This window comes from Podarcis liolepis, assembly GCF_965112155.1.
Source record: "Podarcis liolepis genome assembly, chromosome: 13".
In the NCBI taxonomy this organism is placed as follows: domain Eukaryota; kingdom Metazoa; phylum Chordata; class Lepidosauria; order Squamata; family Lacertidae; genus Podarcis; species Podarcis liolepis.
The window spans coordinates 38,148,324-38,160,860 of record NC_139573.1 but is presented as its reverse complement, the minus strand read 5'-3'; the positions used below and the strand labels follow the sequence as shown (position 1 = coordinate 38,160,860).

At 47.0% G+C, this 12,537-nt stretch overlaps 2 protein-coding genes across 6 annotated transcripts in view; one reads left to right on the top strand and one right to left on the bottom strand.

Annotated features, from left to right (window-relative positions):
- Window positions 1-1,603: 1,603 nt before the first annotated feature.
- LOC310690776 (lutropin subunit beta-like) lies at window positions 1,604-10,507 on the top strand. Of its 2 annotated transcripts, none has more exons than XM_083470331.1 (3): window positions 1,604-1,690; window positions 5,364-5,558; window positions 8,785-10,507. In XM_083470331.1, the coding sequence occupies exons 1-3, from the start codon at window positions 1,658-1,660 to the stop codon at window positions 9,013-9,015; spliced, it is 459 nt and encodes a 152-aa protein (XP_083326457.1). In that variant the 5' UTR covers window positions 1,604-1,657; the 3' UTR covers window positions 9,016-10,507. The 2 variants fall into 2 exon arrangements, with proteins under 2 accessions (XP_083326457.1, XP_083326456.1); XM_083470330.1 differs by lacking the exon at window positions 1,604-1,690 and adding an exon at window positions 3,625-3,695.
- A 203-nt stretch (window positions 10,508-10,710) lies between these two features.
- MED25 (mediator complex subunit 25) overlaps window positions 10,711-12,537 on the bottom strand; it is a 29,392-nt gene continuing 27,565 nt past the window's right edge. For all 4 annotated transcript variants that reach the window (XM_083469691.1, XM_083469692.1, XM_083469693.1 and 1 more), the window contains exons 19-20: window positions 11,799-12,006; window positions 10,711-10,972 (exon numbers count right to left, since the gene is read on the bottom strand). In XM_083469691.1, coding sequence (XP_083325817.1) covers window positions 10,863-10,972; window positions 11,799-12,006 — 318 coding nt within the window. In that variant the 3' untranslated portion in view covers window positions 10,711-10,862. The remainder of the gene's footprint in view (window positions 10,973-11,798; window positions 12,007-12,537) is intronic.

Here is a 12,537-nt window from a genome sequence, read left to right as displayed (position 1 = left end):
CAACAGCATACACAGGGGAATCCAATTTCAGAGAAGCTTGCTCCAAGGACATATACTAAGCTTCATTTCTGATAAACAGCCCACTGAAGAGGTGCCTGTTTCAGAGGGGTGACCCTGAACCAGCTCAAAAACTGCTTTTCTTTCTTTCTTTCTTTCTTTCTTTCTTTCTTTCTTTCTTTCTTTCTTTCTCTTTTCATCCATCCATCCGTTCACCCTTCTTTTTTGCAATATTAAATTTATTCTATGCTTGTTAAATTTATCTCAGTCATTTTTTAAAATTTACTGACGTGCTCTGCATTTTTCTTATCTTTGTATTTTGATGTTTGCTGTAAGCAGATTTGGGCACAGCTCATGGTGGAAAAGCAGCAAATCTGACCCTCCACGTGTCCCTATTTTTCAGGGGTGTCCTTGATTTAGAGAAGCCGCCCCAGTTTCTGATTTGATCCCAGAATGTCCCACTTTTCCTTAGGATGTCCCTATTTTCATTGGAGAAATGTTGTGGGGTATGGAGTTATCCGGCCCCTGAGCCACCTGAAGGCAATCCTCTACAGGGACTTTAAAAAAAAAGTTTAATAATGTTTTATACAGTGGCACCTTGGGTTAAGAACTTAATTCGTTCTGGAGGTCCGTTCTTAACCTGAAACTGTTCTTAACTTGAGGTACCACTTTAGCTACTGGGGCCTCCCGTTGCCACTGTGCCACCACTGCACAATTTCTGTTCTCATCCTGAAGCAAAGTTCTTAACCCGAGGTACTATTTCTGGGTTAGCAGAGTCTGTAACCTGAAGTGTCTGTAACCCGTGCTCTGGCAGCGAGGGGCAGCAGGAGGCCCCATTAGTTAAAGTGGTGCTTCAGGTTAAGTACAGTTTCAGGTTAAGAATGTACCTCCGGAACAAATTAAGTACTTAACCCGAGGTACCACTGTATATTGGAAGCTGCCCAGAGTGGCTGGGGCAACCCAATAAGATGTATAAGGTTTCGTGAAATGGGACGTCACTATTTTCATCATAGAAATGTTGGAGGATATGGCGTATAAGTGGGGACGCGGGTGGCGCTGTGGGTTAAACCGCAGAGCCTAGGACTTGCCGATCAGAAGGTCGGTGGTTCGAATCCCCGCGACGGGGATTTTGCTCCTGCCAACCTAGCAGTTCAAAAGCACGTCAAAGTGCAAGTAGATAAATAGGTGCCGCTCCGGCAGGAAGGTAAATGCGTTTCCCTGCGCTGCTCTGGTTCGCCAGAAGTGGCTTAGTCATGCTGGCCACACAACCCGGAAGCTGTACGCCAGCTCCCTCGGCCAATAAAGTGAGATGAGCGCCGCAACCCCAGAATCGGCCACAACAAGACCTAATGGTCAGGGGTCCCTTTACCCCTTTACCTTTTTATGGCGTATAAGTAAACTCACTCTATAAATTTTATCCTTAAAATTCGTGATCCCAATTCCCACCTGGCATTGCCAACGTCCTTTGATCTCTTCATGGAAAAAGCCCATCGTCAATCATTATCAGCTCATCTCTGTTAAGGGGGTCTCAGCCCAGCACCGAGCAGAATTGAACTGCTTGCATCCCAATGGGCTCATGTCTCTTAGGAAACCAAGCTCAAGCCTAGTTGGCACTTGGCTGCTTTTCAAGGCAAACTGCTGTCCTCCCACTCTTTCCGCCATGGCGAGGATTGGCTTCAGGGACACCACTCAGGTAGAAGGGATGTGTCAAAGGAAGCAGGGATTTGTCACCTAGCAACACACCTGGTGTAGCCCAGAGCTAATGGCCTTGGACAAGAAATAGGAACCCATGGCCTAGGAAAAAATCTCTAGCCACTTCATTTGTTTTTTGTTACTGCTGGCAGCAGGAGATGAAAACTGTTGATTTCATCTTGAAATGCAGATTACATTACCTCCAATATGTCCTGTTTTTTTCCAGAACACTTGTGGGGTATGAAATTAGTTGTTGTTTTTTAATTATCCACCAGCACCCCCAGGATTAATTTGATCCCTATCTCAGGCCTAAACAGGACTGTCCCCACCAATAGGCAGAGTGAGGTAGCCGCCTCAGGCAGCTGATTTTGGGTGCCGTGAAGAGGCAACAGGTTTTGGGGGGGGTTTGCGATTTAACTTCTTGTAACTTTATAAATTAAATTTTTATTGAGAAGGTTTCAAATATGAAGAAATAAAGTGATGCAAAGGGGGGGAAAGGGGGGGTGTCCTAGAAAATGTGTAGAAAGAAGCAATATACAGTGGTACCTTGGTACTCGAACGGCTTTGCTCCCAAACAAATCGGCTCCCAAATGCCACAAACCTGGAAGTGTTCTGGTTTGCAAACTTTTTTGGAAGCCAAAAGTCCAATGCAGCTTTCGCTTGAGTGCAGGAAGCTCCAGCAGCCAATCGGAAGCTGTGCCTTGATTTTCGAACGGTTTCGGGAGTCGAATGGACTCCTGGAATGGATTAAGCTCAAGAACCAAGGTACCACTGTATTTACAATACCGTATTTTTCGTCCCATAGGACGCTCCGTCCCATAGGACGCACCTAATTTTTTTGGGGGGGAAATAAAGGATTCCCCCTTTATTTCCCCCCCAAAACCAGGTCGGGGAACAGCGGGATGGCAGCGCTGCGCCTCCCTGCTGTCCCCCAAGCTTGTGGGGCTGGCCGATGTCTGCCCGGCGCGCGGGGCGCTCTGCTTCAGGGCATCCTGCGTGCCAGGCGGTAGGCTGCTATCCGCAGCATGGGGAGCCCCGCGGGAACTCCCTCAGGGCTCCCCAGGCTTGCTGATAGCTTCCTGAAAGCTTCCTCCAAGCTTCAGCGAAAGCCTGTATTCGCCCCATAGGACGCACACAGATTTCCCCTTCATTTTTGGAGGGGAAAAAGTGCGTCCTATAGGGCGAAAAATACGGTATATGAGAAATGCCTTAACCCATACATTCTTATATAAATTTGATATTATTATCCTAATACATATGTAAATAGTAATAGCCTGCTACATTTTGCATAAACTCATTCCATATACAGTGGTACCTCGGGTTAAGTACTTAATTCATTCCGGAGGTCCGTTCTTAATCTGAAACTGTTCTTAACCTGAAGCACCACTTTAGCTAATGGGGCCTCCTGCTGCTGCCACGCCGCTGGAGCATGATTTCTCTTCTCATCCTGAAGCAAAGTTCTTAACCTGAAGCACTATTTCTGGGTTAGCAGAGTCTGTAACCTGAAGCGTATGTAACATGCAGGACAAAGCGCCACATTTCGGAAATTGGCCTTTGAAATCCTGGACGTATGGCAGTCCTACTGCAAATGTCCCTATTTTCCAGGGACGGTCCCGGATTTACAGAAACCAACCTGGTTTCTGATTTGATCCCGGAATATTTGATTCCTTTCCTTAGGACGCCCCTATTTTTCATTGGAGAAATGTTGGAGGGTACGATCGGACATCCCTTATTTTCATCGGATAAATATTGGAGGGTGCTGTTATTGGCTGAATGGAAAGAGCCGAAAAACGGCACTTCCCAAGAGAACAGTGAAAGTGCCTTTTTGGCGTCGTTTGATGCTGCAACCTGCTTGGCAACCAGATATCCTCACAGCCCCCTTTGTCCTTGAGGCTTCTGTGGGTTGGGTGATGGGCGGGGGAAGACCTTATAAAAGGAGGTGCAAGGTAGGGGGCGGAGGTACTCCGATCCAGGCCAGCCCAGGAGACGAGATGAAGTTGATCCAGGTAGGTGTAAACGAATAAGGCGCCCACTCAAGCAGAACATGGGATGATCAGCGTGCGGTTCTTGCTCATTCGCCGCTGAGGGAAGCAACTTTAGAATAGCATGAACTGTTTATTGAGGTTGCAATGCAATGGTTACTGCTTGGGTCTTTCGAATGCAAGATGGGTTAAGCATTTCAGGGAGAGCGACGGCAGCAAGGGTATCGTACAAGCTACGGGCAAACCCTCCAAGTGCCTCTATTTCCCAGATCTGCAGAAGCTGTCCTGGTGTCTCATTTGATCTTGGAATGTCCCGCTTTTCCTTGGGACGTCCCTATTTTCATTGAATAAATATTGTAGAGTATGGAGGTACATGACCCCCCCCCCAAGCCAAGGAGATAAGTAACTATACAACCTTTAGAAGACATCTGAAGGCAGCCCCGTTTAGGGAAGTTTTTTAATGTTTATTTTTTAAAAAATGTTTTTATACGTGTTGGAAGCCACTCAGAGTGGCTGGGCAAGGTATAAAATCATCATCATCATCATCATCATCATCATCATCATCCTATTTTCATTGGGGAGATGTTGGAGGATATGCTTAATAATAATAATAATAATAATAATAATAATAATAATAATAATTTATACTCGGCCCATCTGGCTGAGTTTTCCCAGCCACTCTGGGCGGCTCCCAATCGAGTTTTAAAAACAATACAGCATTAAATATTAAAAACTTCCCTAAACAGGGATATAGTGAAAATATATTGTGAAAAAGACACTAGCAGGGCTAAGGGAATCTTAAGGTTTACAGAATTACAATTTTTTGTTGAGGGAAAATGCTCAGGAAGCAATTCCCTGCCCCCCTGCATTCGCTCCATAGGACGCACAGACTTCTCCCCTTAGTTTTTAAGAGGGAAAAAGTGCGTCCTATGGAGCAAAAACTACGGTAATTGGTTGTGTTATCAGAAAAACTGCTCCCTTTCCCTTATGGCAAGGTTTCCCAAACTTAGGTCGCCATTTAGTTTTGAACAACAACTTCCACCATCCCTAGCTAGCAAGACCAGTGGTGAGGGATGATGGGAATTGTAGTCCAAAAACCGATGGAGACCTAAGTTTGGACAACACTGCCTTACGGGGTATTACAGAGCCTGTATACAGTCCTTAAGTGGGTTCACTATCAGTAGGAGAAAATCAGTAGCCTTACCATTCCTTTATGATAGTAAGTACTTAGTTCCTGAATCTCTTACACGTATTGATAGTGTGCTCAGCTTAGCAGATACTTCCCAAACTGTATTTGAAAAGGGAGGTGCAAGCCCCTAGAGTCAAAAAGTCAATTGGAAAGCTTATTTGGGAGAGTCAAAATGGCTTCAGGATTGTTCTCCTGTACTATAGTCATACCTCGGGTTACAGCCGCTTCAGATTGCGTTTTTTCGGGTTGCAGACCACCGAAACCCGGAAGTACCAGAACAGGTTACTTCTGGGTTTCGGCAGTCGCGCATGCACAGAAACGCGAATCGCAACCCGTGCATGTGCAGGCGCGGGTTGTGAACGCTGCGGGTTGCAAACGACCCACCCAACCCCTTAAAACCACCATGGCAACAATTTCACCAACACCTGGTATAGACATCAGACTAGCCTCGCTCTCAGACTCCTCAATCCCTGCTTCTCACCTCTCCCTCCTTTTACAACCAGGGAAAGATCCTCTTGCTGGCAGCCTTCTTCCTGTTGGTGGCTACCCCCACCGCCAGCCGCAGGAGCATCACGGGCATCGCCAGCAACACCCCCGCCTGCCGCCCCATCAATGTCACCATCTCGGCCGAGAAAGAAGACTGCCTCGTCTGCATGCCCATCACCACCACCATCTGCAGTGGCTACTGCGAGACCAGGGTTTGTATCTGCGCGCTTGTGTGCATATGTGGGGTGTTGTGAAGCGGGGGAATGGGGAATGCCATCCTAGGAAGCCAGGCACCCATTTGAAGTTCAGAATTATGCATTATTGACCGGAGCGGATCACGTGTTGCTAAATCAAGGCAGCCCACCAGATGGCGCTGGCACTCCAGCTCCCATCGGTCCTGGCATCAGGTGCATCCGATTGGGCAAGCTGAGAAAAGCTCACCTGCCAGCTCTGTGGTGGACATTTTAACAGCTGAAGGCACTTAAATAATAAATCAATTTTTATTTATTCCCCGCCCTTCCCGGTTCAGAAAACCGGGCTCAGGGCGGCTAACAACAAATTTAAAACACTTAATCGTAGAAGCAGCATAAAACACAGTATAAAAACATGAATAACAATAAAACTCAAAGTTCAGAAATCAATTTGGGGGAAATCCATCTAATAAGCATTAGTCACCAGGGCTAGCTGGCTGAATTAGTCCTACTTGGGCCAGCAAGGAGGCCAGGGGAGAATTAGCTGTGGGGTCTCAGAGCGGGTGATCTTCATAAAAGGGGAGGGGAAGGGAAGAGAAGGGAAATAAAAGATCAGGCTGAATTCAAATTACAGGCCAGGCGGAATAGCTCTGTCTTACAGGCCTGACGGAAGGAGGTTAAATCCTGAAGGGCCCTAGTCTCATGGGACAGAGCATTCCACCAGGTCGGAGCCATAACTGAAAAGGCCCTGGCCCTGATGGAGGATAGTCTTCCTTAGGGCCCGGGACCTCCAAACTATGGTTATTCATGGACCTTAAGGTCCTCTGCGGAGCATACCAGGAGAGGCGGTCCTGTAAATACGAGAGCCCTAAGCCACTTGAGGAGGTTGTGGAGACCAGGGAAAGGCACTGAGGAAGGTACATCCTGGAAAGTCAGGAAGAGAGGCCCAGAAGGTTCCATTTAGGGCCTGAGCCTAAAGTTCCCGATCCCTGGTCTACACGATTGACAAACGTCTTTCTTGAAAATTAGAAGGCACACAGGTGCACTCCTTTTTTGGGGCTTTAGCACTGAACCCCCGAAGTGAGTAAGCATGTCACTATGCCCTCCAAAAAGCAGTGCTAAGAAAAGGGCAGATGAGAATTTTGTGCTGGCACTATGCCTCAAAAAAAAAAAAAAAAAAGGTAAAAGGACGTGGGTGGCGTTGTGATCTAAACCACTGAGCCTCTTGGGCTTGCCAATCAGGTCGGCAGTTCGAATCCCCATGACGGGGTGAGCTCCCGTTGCTCTGTCTAAGCTCCTGCCAAACGAGCAGTTCAAAAGCACACCAGTGCAAGTAGATAAATAGGTACCGCTGCGACGGGGAGGTAAATGGCGTTTCCGTGTGCTCTGGTTTCCGTCACGGTGTCCCATTCTGCCAGAAGCGGTTTAGTCCTGCTGGCCACATGACCCGGAAAGCTGTCTGTGGACAAACGCCGGCTCCCTCGGCCTGAAAGCGAGATGAGTGCCGCAACCCCATAATCACCTTTGACTGGACTTAACCGTCCAGGGGTCCTTTACCTTACTATGCCTCACCATCTGTGTTTGGGGTTGCTGCTTACATTTGGCTCAGCGGCGGCCAGTGGGCAGGGCTGAAGGGAGTAGCAACCCAGAACTTCTGGAGTGAAGTTGGGAAAGGTTGACTTATGGGGGAAAGAACACATCTGTCTCTAAGAATGACCTGTTCTGAGGATCTCTGTACTTGCAGGATGTGGCAGGTGTTGGGAGCCCATCCCCGTGCCAACCTGTTCCATGCCTGCTCTGCTCAGTGAGGAGAGAGGCACAACAGGATGGAATTCATTTTTTAAAAAATAAAATATTTATTAAGATTTTACACGAAACATACAAAACATAAGTTGTTTTTTTTATAAACCAACTATTACACATACAAAAAAGAAGAAAGAACAAGAACTAATAAGAAAGTTACCAAAAAAGAAACCTAGAAAACCGGTAGTTAAAAAATAAAAAAGAGAAAGAAGAAAGAAAAATATCTTAAAAAGAAATAATCCATTTTTCAATATCTTTAAGTTCATTTGCTTATTTCCTTGACCTCCTCACACCTCCCCTTTTGTATTCCTGTTTACAAAGTCCTTTCAGCAAATCCTTACCCTCTTTCAATTGTCTTTACTCTATAATCTTAACCTATTATAACTATATATTTTCATCCAAATAACTATCTATATTTACATATTCTTATTAGCCTTAATACCAAAACCACTTATTTTCAGTCCAACACCATTTTAACATTCATTAATTTTACAGTATTTCTGTAGATAGTCTTTAAATTTCTTCCAGTCTTCTTCCACCATTTCTTCTCCCTGGTCTCGGATTCTGCCAGTCATTTCTGCCAATTCCATATAGTCCATCACCTTCATCTGCCATTCTTCCAACAACAGGATGGAATTCAAATGTGCACTCAAGGCCAGGCCCATATCAGAAGAAGGCCGAGCCAGTGTGTCAGTTAAGGGTGTTGTATTGAGGAAACCTGGGTTCAAATCCCCACTCAGTCTTGAAACTCATTGGGTGGCCTCAGGCCAGGCACTAATAATAATATATTATTTATACCCTGCCCATCTGGCTGGGCTTCCCCAGCCACTCTGGGCGTCTCCCAACAGAATATTAAAAACACGATAAAACATCAAAACTCACTCTCAGCCTGACCTTCCTCACAGAGTTGTTGTGAGGGGGAAAAGGGGGAGAATCATGTAAACCACCTTGGCTTTCTTGGAAGACAGGAGGGATAGAAATATGTTAAGTGTGGCAATGTTAAAGGTCGATTTGTTTCGTGAAATTTATACACTGCTTGATGGTTAGAAAAGAACTCAAAGTTGGGGGAAAATAAAAAGAAAGAAAGGTGTAAAATTAAGTGAAAATTAAGGGTGAGGATTTGCTAAATGAATAATTTGAATTGGAATACAAAAAGGGGAGGTATGAGGAGGTCCGAGAAATAAGTTAAAAGAAAATAAGTGAATGAAATTATACGTGTTGTTAAGTTTTTGTATTTTTGTTTTTTTGTCTTTGTTGTATAATTTTTGAAAATTTAATAAATATACTTTTAAAAAGAAGAAGAAAAGAACTCAAAGTTTACGAAGTTCCCTGTCAGGTTTTTCATTTTGGTTGCTGCCCTGCTCCTCCTATGTTAGCAAGGGCGAGTCAGGCATGTCTATAACTTCCCTTTATTTTCCTCCCTGCCCGGTGACTTCCTTTACAGGAGATGTTGCTGAAGGATGAGCGAATTGTCTTCAACCAGAGAGTCTGCACCTACAGGGAGGTCCGCTACGAGACCATGCTGCTGCGTGGATGCCCAGCAGGTGTCGATCCGATCTTCACGTACCCTGTGGCTGTCAGCTGCCACTGCGACCTCTGCAAAGTGGCCTCCAGCGACTGCACTGTTCAGGGCACTGGGCCAAACTCCTGTAGCAACCCAAATCCCTTTGTCTAAATGGAGGGGGGCAGCTAATAATAATGGTCCCGGGCCCTAAGGAAGTTAGATTGACTTCAACCAGAGCCAGGGCCTTTTCAACTCTGGCTCCGGCCTGGTGGAACGCTCTGCCTCATGAAACCAGGGCCCTGCAGGGTCTGATTTCTTTCCGTAGGGCCTGTAAGACAGAGGTGTTCAACCTGGCCTTTGGCTTGGAGCCATTTTGATTCCCTCCCTCTCTTTCTTTTTTTTCTCCTCCTGCAAGGAGGCTACATTTTAATATTTTAATGTTTCAGTATTTAAATTGTGTTTTTAAGTTGTAATCATTCAACTTGTTTTTATTATTGCTTGTAAGCTGCTCTGAGCCCGGCCTTGGCTGGGGAGGGCGGGGTATAAATATTATTATTATTATTATTATTATTAATATTATTAATAAACGCCATCCGGAACCAACAGCAGCACATGCATCTCTGTGAGTGATTCAGTCGATAGGTACAAAGAACTCAGGAGTCCTGGCTTCTAGTCTGTTTCGCTTGTTCTCTGCCCATTCTGTTTCCCTTTCCACTCCTCTCTAACAGGGTACACCTTAGCTTTCCTAAAGAACTCTTGAGCTCCAATCTCCTCCTCTCTCTTAGTTTTCGCCCACAATAAACAACATTAACTCCTAAAAAAATTGTGGTTCTTAACCTCCTTCCTCAAGCCACTGTTATCCACAGAACTAGATTTCTGCACTAAGAAACCTTAACATTTCAGATAATGGGCAAGACGACCCAGTTAGGCAGTCTGGAAACTGGCTTGAAAGCGTACTGCGATGTTTTGTGCAGTGATAGTGGATAATGAAAGTTAGGGACACAGGATAGTTCTGTTTTTGGAGGGATAGTCAGGCTAGTAACTTGAAGGAAAAACAAGGTCTTGCAGCACCTTAAAGACTAGCAGAATTATTATAGTGTAAGCAAACTCCCATCTATTTCATGCATGTATCAAATTAGAAATCTCTGAGTAACTTCAGGTCATGGAATCTAATACAGTGGTACCTCGGGTTACATACGCTTCGGGTTACATACGCTTCAGGTTACAGACTCCGCTAACCCAGAAATAGTACCTCGGGTTAAGAACTTTGCTTCAGGATGAGAACAGAAATCACATGGCAGCGGTGTGGCAGCAGCGGGAGGCCCCATTAGCTAAAGTGGTGCTTCAGGTTAAGAACAGTTTCAGGTTAAGAACGGACCTCTGGAACAAATTAAGTACGTAACCAGAGGTACCACTGTATAAAACACTAAAACCAGCCAGCAGAATTGCACAACAGTAACCATTTAATACTCTATATTTTACAGGTAAGGAACACTGAGGCTGAGAGATAAATGATCATCACAAGTCTAGCTGTGGCACAGAATTATTATTTTGTTGTAGTGGTTGTTGTTGTCAATCTACCGAGCGTCAGATACCCTTACTGATCTACTGTATCGCCTACAGATCCCGATTTATCACCCCTGCTCTTATTCAATCCCACATCTCCCTCCATTTATCCGCCCCCATCCATCTTCACCCTCCCAAATTTTGTGAAGGACCGGCTGCATTTGAACGTCTGAAGCTGAGTTAATGCTCAGGGTCCCTGAGTCCACTCCTCAGCTCTGAGCCTGGTTGGAGGTGGGAGGGAGGGGCAGGCAGAGATGATGTGGGCATGAACCTGTCTCAGGAAAGACCAAGACACAAAGGGAAGAGGATAACATTTATTAACAAACCGGGGGGGGGGGGGGCATATTACACACAAAGAAAGGAAGATGGCAATGTTTTCCGGAAGAGCAGCACTGTCCACAACGCAGAAACAATCTCCAGCCCAGGTGGTGTTGGAGCAGGAGCCTCCGCCATCAGATGAGGTCTCGGAGGATGTCGTCTTCCATGATGCTGGGGGCAGGAACCTGCTGCAAACCTGGCTGGGAGACTGGGCCCCGGGGACCAGCGTTCATCAGCATTTGACCTGGGAGGGGGAGATACAGCAGGGAAGGCCATTATAGACAAGGAGAAAGGTGGAAGCAGATTATCTAGTCCTGTTTCAGCCTGGTTTTGCCACCGAGAAAAGCTTTGGTTGCCTTGACTTGAGAGGAACGAGGGGAGCGTAACTCTTGCCGATTCTTTTTGATCAACTATGGGGTATCTTCGCAGGTGGCGCTGTGGGTTAAACCACAGAGCCTAGGACTTGCCGAAGGTTGGCGGTTCGAATCCCCGCAATGGGGTGAGCTCCTGTTGCTCAGTCCCTGCTCCTGCCCACCTAGCAGTTCAAAAGCATGTCAAAGTGCAAGTAGATAAATAGGTACCGCTCTGGCGGGAAGGTAAACGGCGTTTCCGTGCGCTGCTCTAGTTCGCCAGAAGCGGCTTGGTCATGCTGGCCACATGACCCGGAAGCTGTATGCCGGCTCCCTCGGCCAGTAAAGCGAGATGAGCGCCGCAACCCCAGAGTCGGTCACGACTGGACCTAATGGTCAGGGGTCCTTTTTATCTTCCAGAACTGGCTCTGTAAGTTGGGGGGGGCACTGCTTCTGCTCGCAGGAGCAGACTCCATCCCATGGCAACTGTGTTGTGGAGTTCTGCAAAGATCAGCTCCTTATCCCATAAGAAGCTGCTGAGTGCCAACATTGGGGAAGTTGGGGTGAGGTATCATCAAGATGCTGATGATCTCCCTGTTTCTTCCCTGCCACTCTCTGGGCCAAAAACAAAGACCCTCCCCCCAGCTCTTAGATACAGCTGCTTCCGGAGGGGCAAAGGCATCTGGCTGTTTGGTTCTAGGCAGATTTCGCGCATCCTACCTGGCAGCGCCGCCCGCGGTCCCATCTGGCCTGGCCACGCTTGTCCTGGAGCTTGGTGCATGAGGGTCTGTCCAGCGAGCTGGAGCTGCTGCTGTCCAGGAGGCTGATGCCCCAGAGCTGTTCCCATGGGCTGGTGGGGCAACATTCCCGGAGAACCTTGCTGGAGGTGGTGGAGGGGCTGCTGGGATTGAGGAACTCCCGCCTGGGGCTGTGCAGGAGGGAAGGTAGAGAAGATCAGAGGGCAAGAGATGATTCGTTCACAGCGGAAAGAGGAGACGAGTCTTCAAACAGGTACACCTTCTTAGCAACACTGCGGAGCGGACAGCGCAAAGCGATTGCTCCTTTCCGTCTCGCCCTCAGCATCCCACCTTCCGAATGCAACTACTTCCATCTTTAGAAGTCTCCATCCCTTCCTCTCTCAAATATTGCTGCCGCCACCTTTCTCCTAGGTACCAGGGTCTGCCCTGAGTGGCTAACACAAGGCACAAGGCTATCTCTCCACATATGAGAGGCCGTGGGGCTATTTTCTCCCTCTTCCAGAAGGCGATTCCATTCCTTTCACCCACCTGGCCAGCACGTCAGGTGTGCTGCAGTGTGTACCTGCTCAGTATAGGCTTTGGACCCTGGTTCCTCTAAAACAGGGGAGGGGGCCAACTCCCAAGAGACTGCAATCTATTGACAGAATTAAAAACTGGAAGTGATCTACACCCTTTTTGGGGGTTCAGGTCAAAGTTGTTGA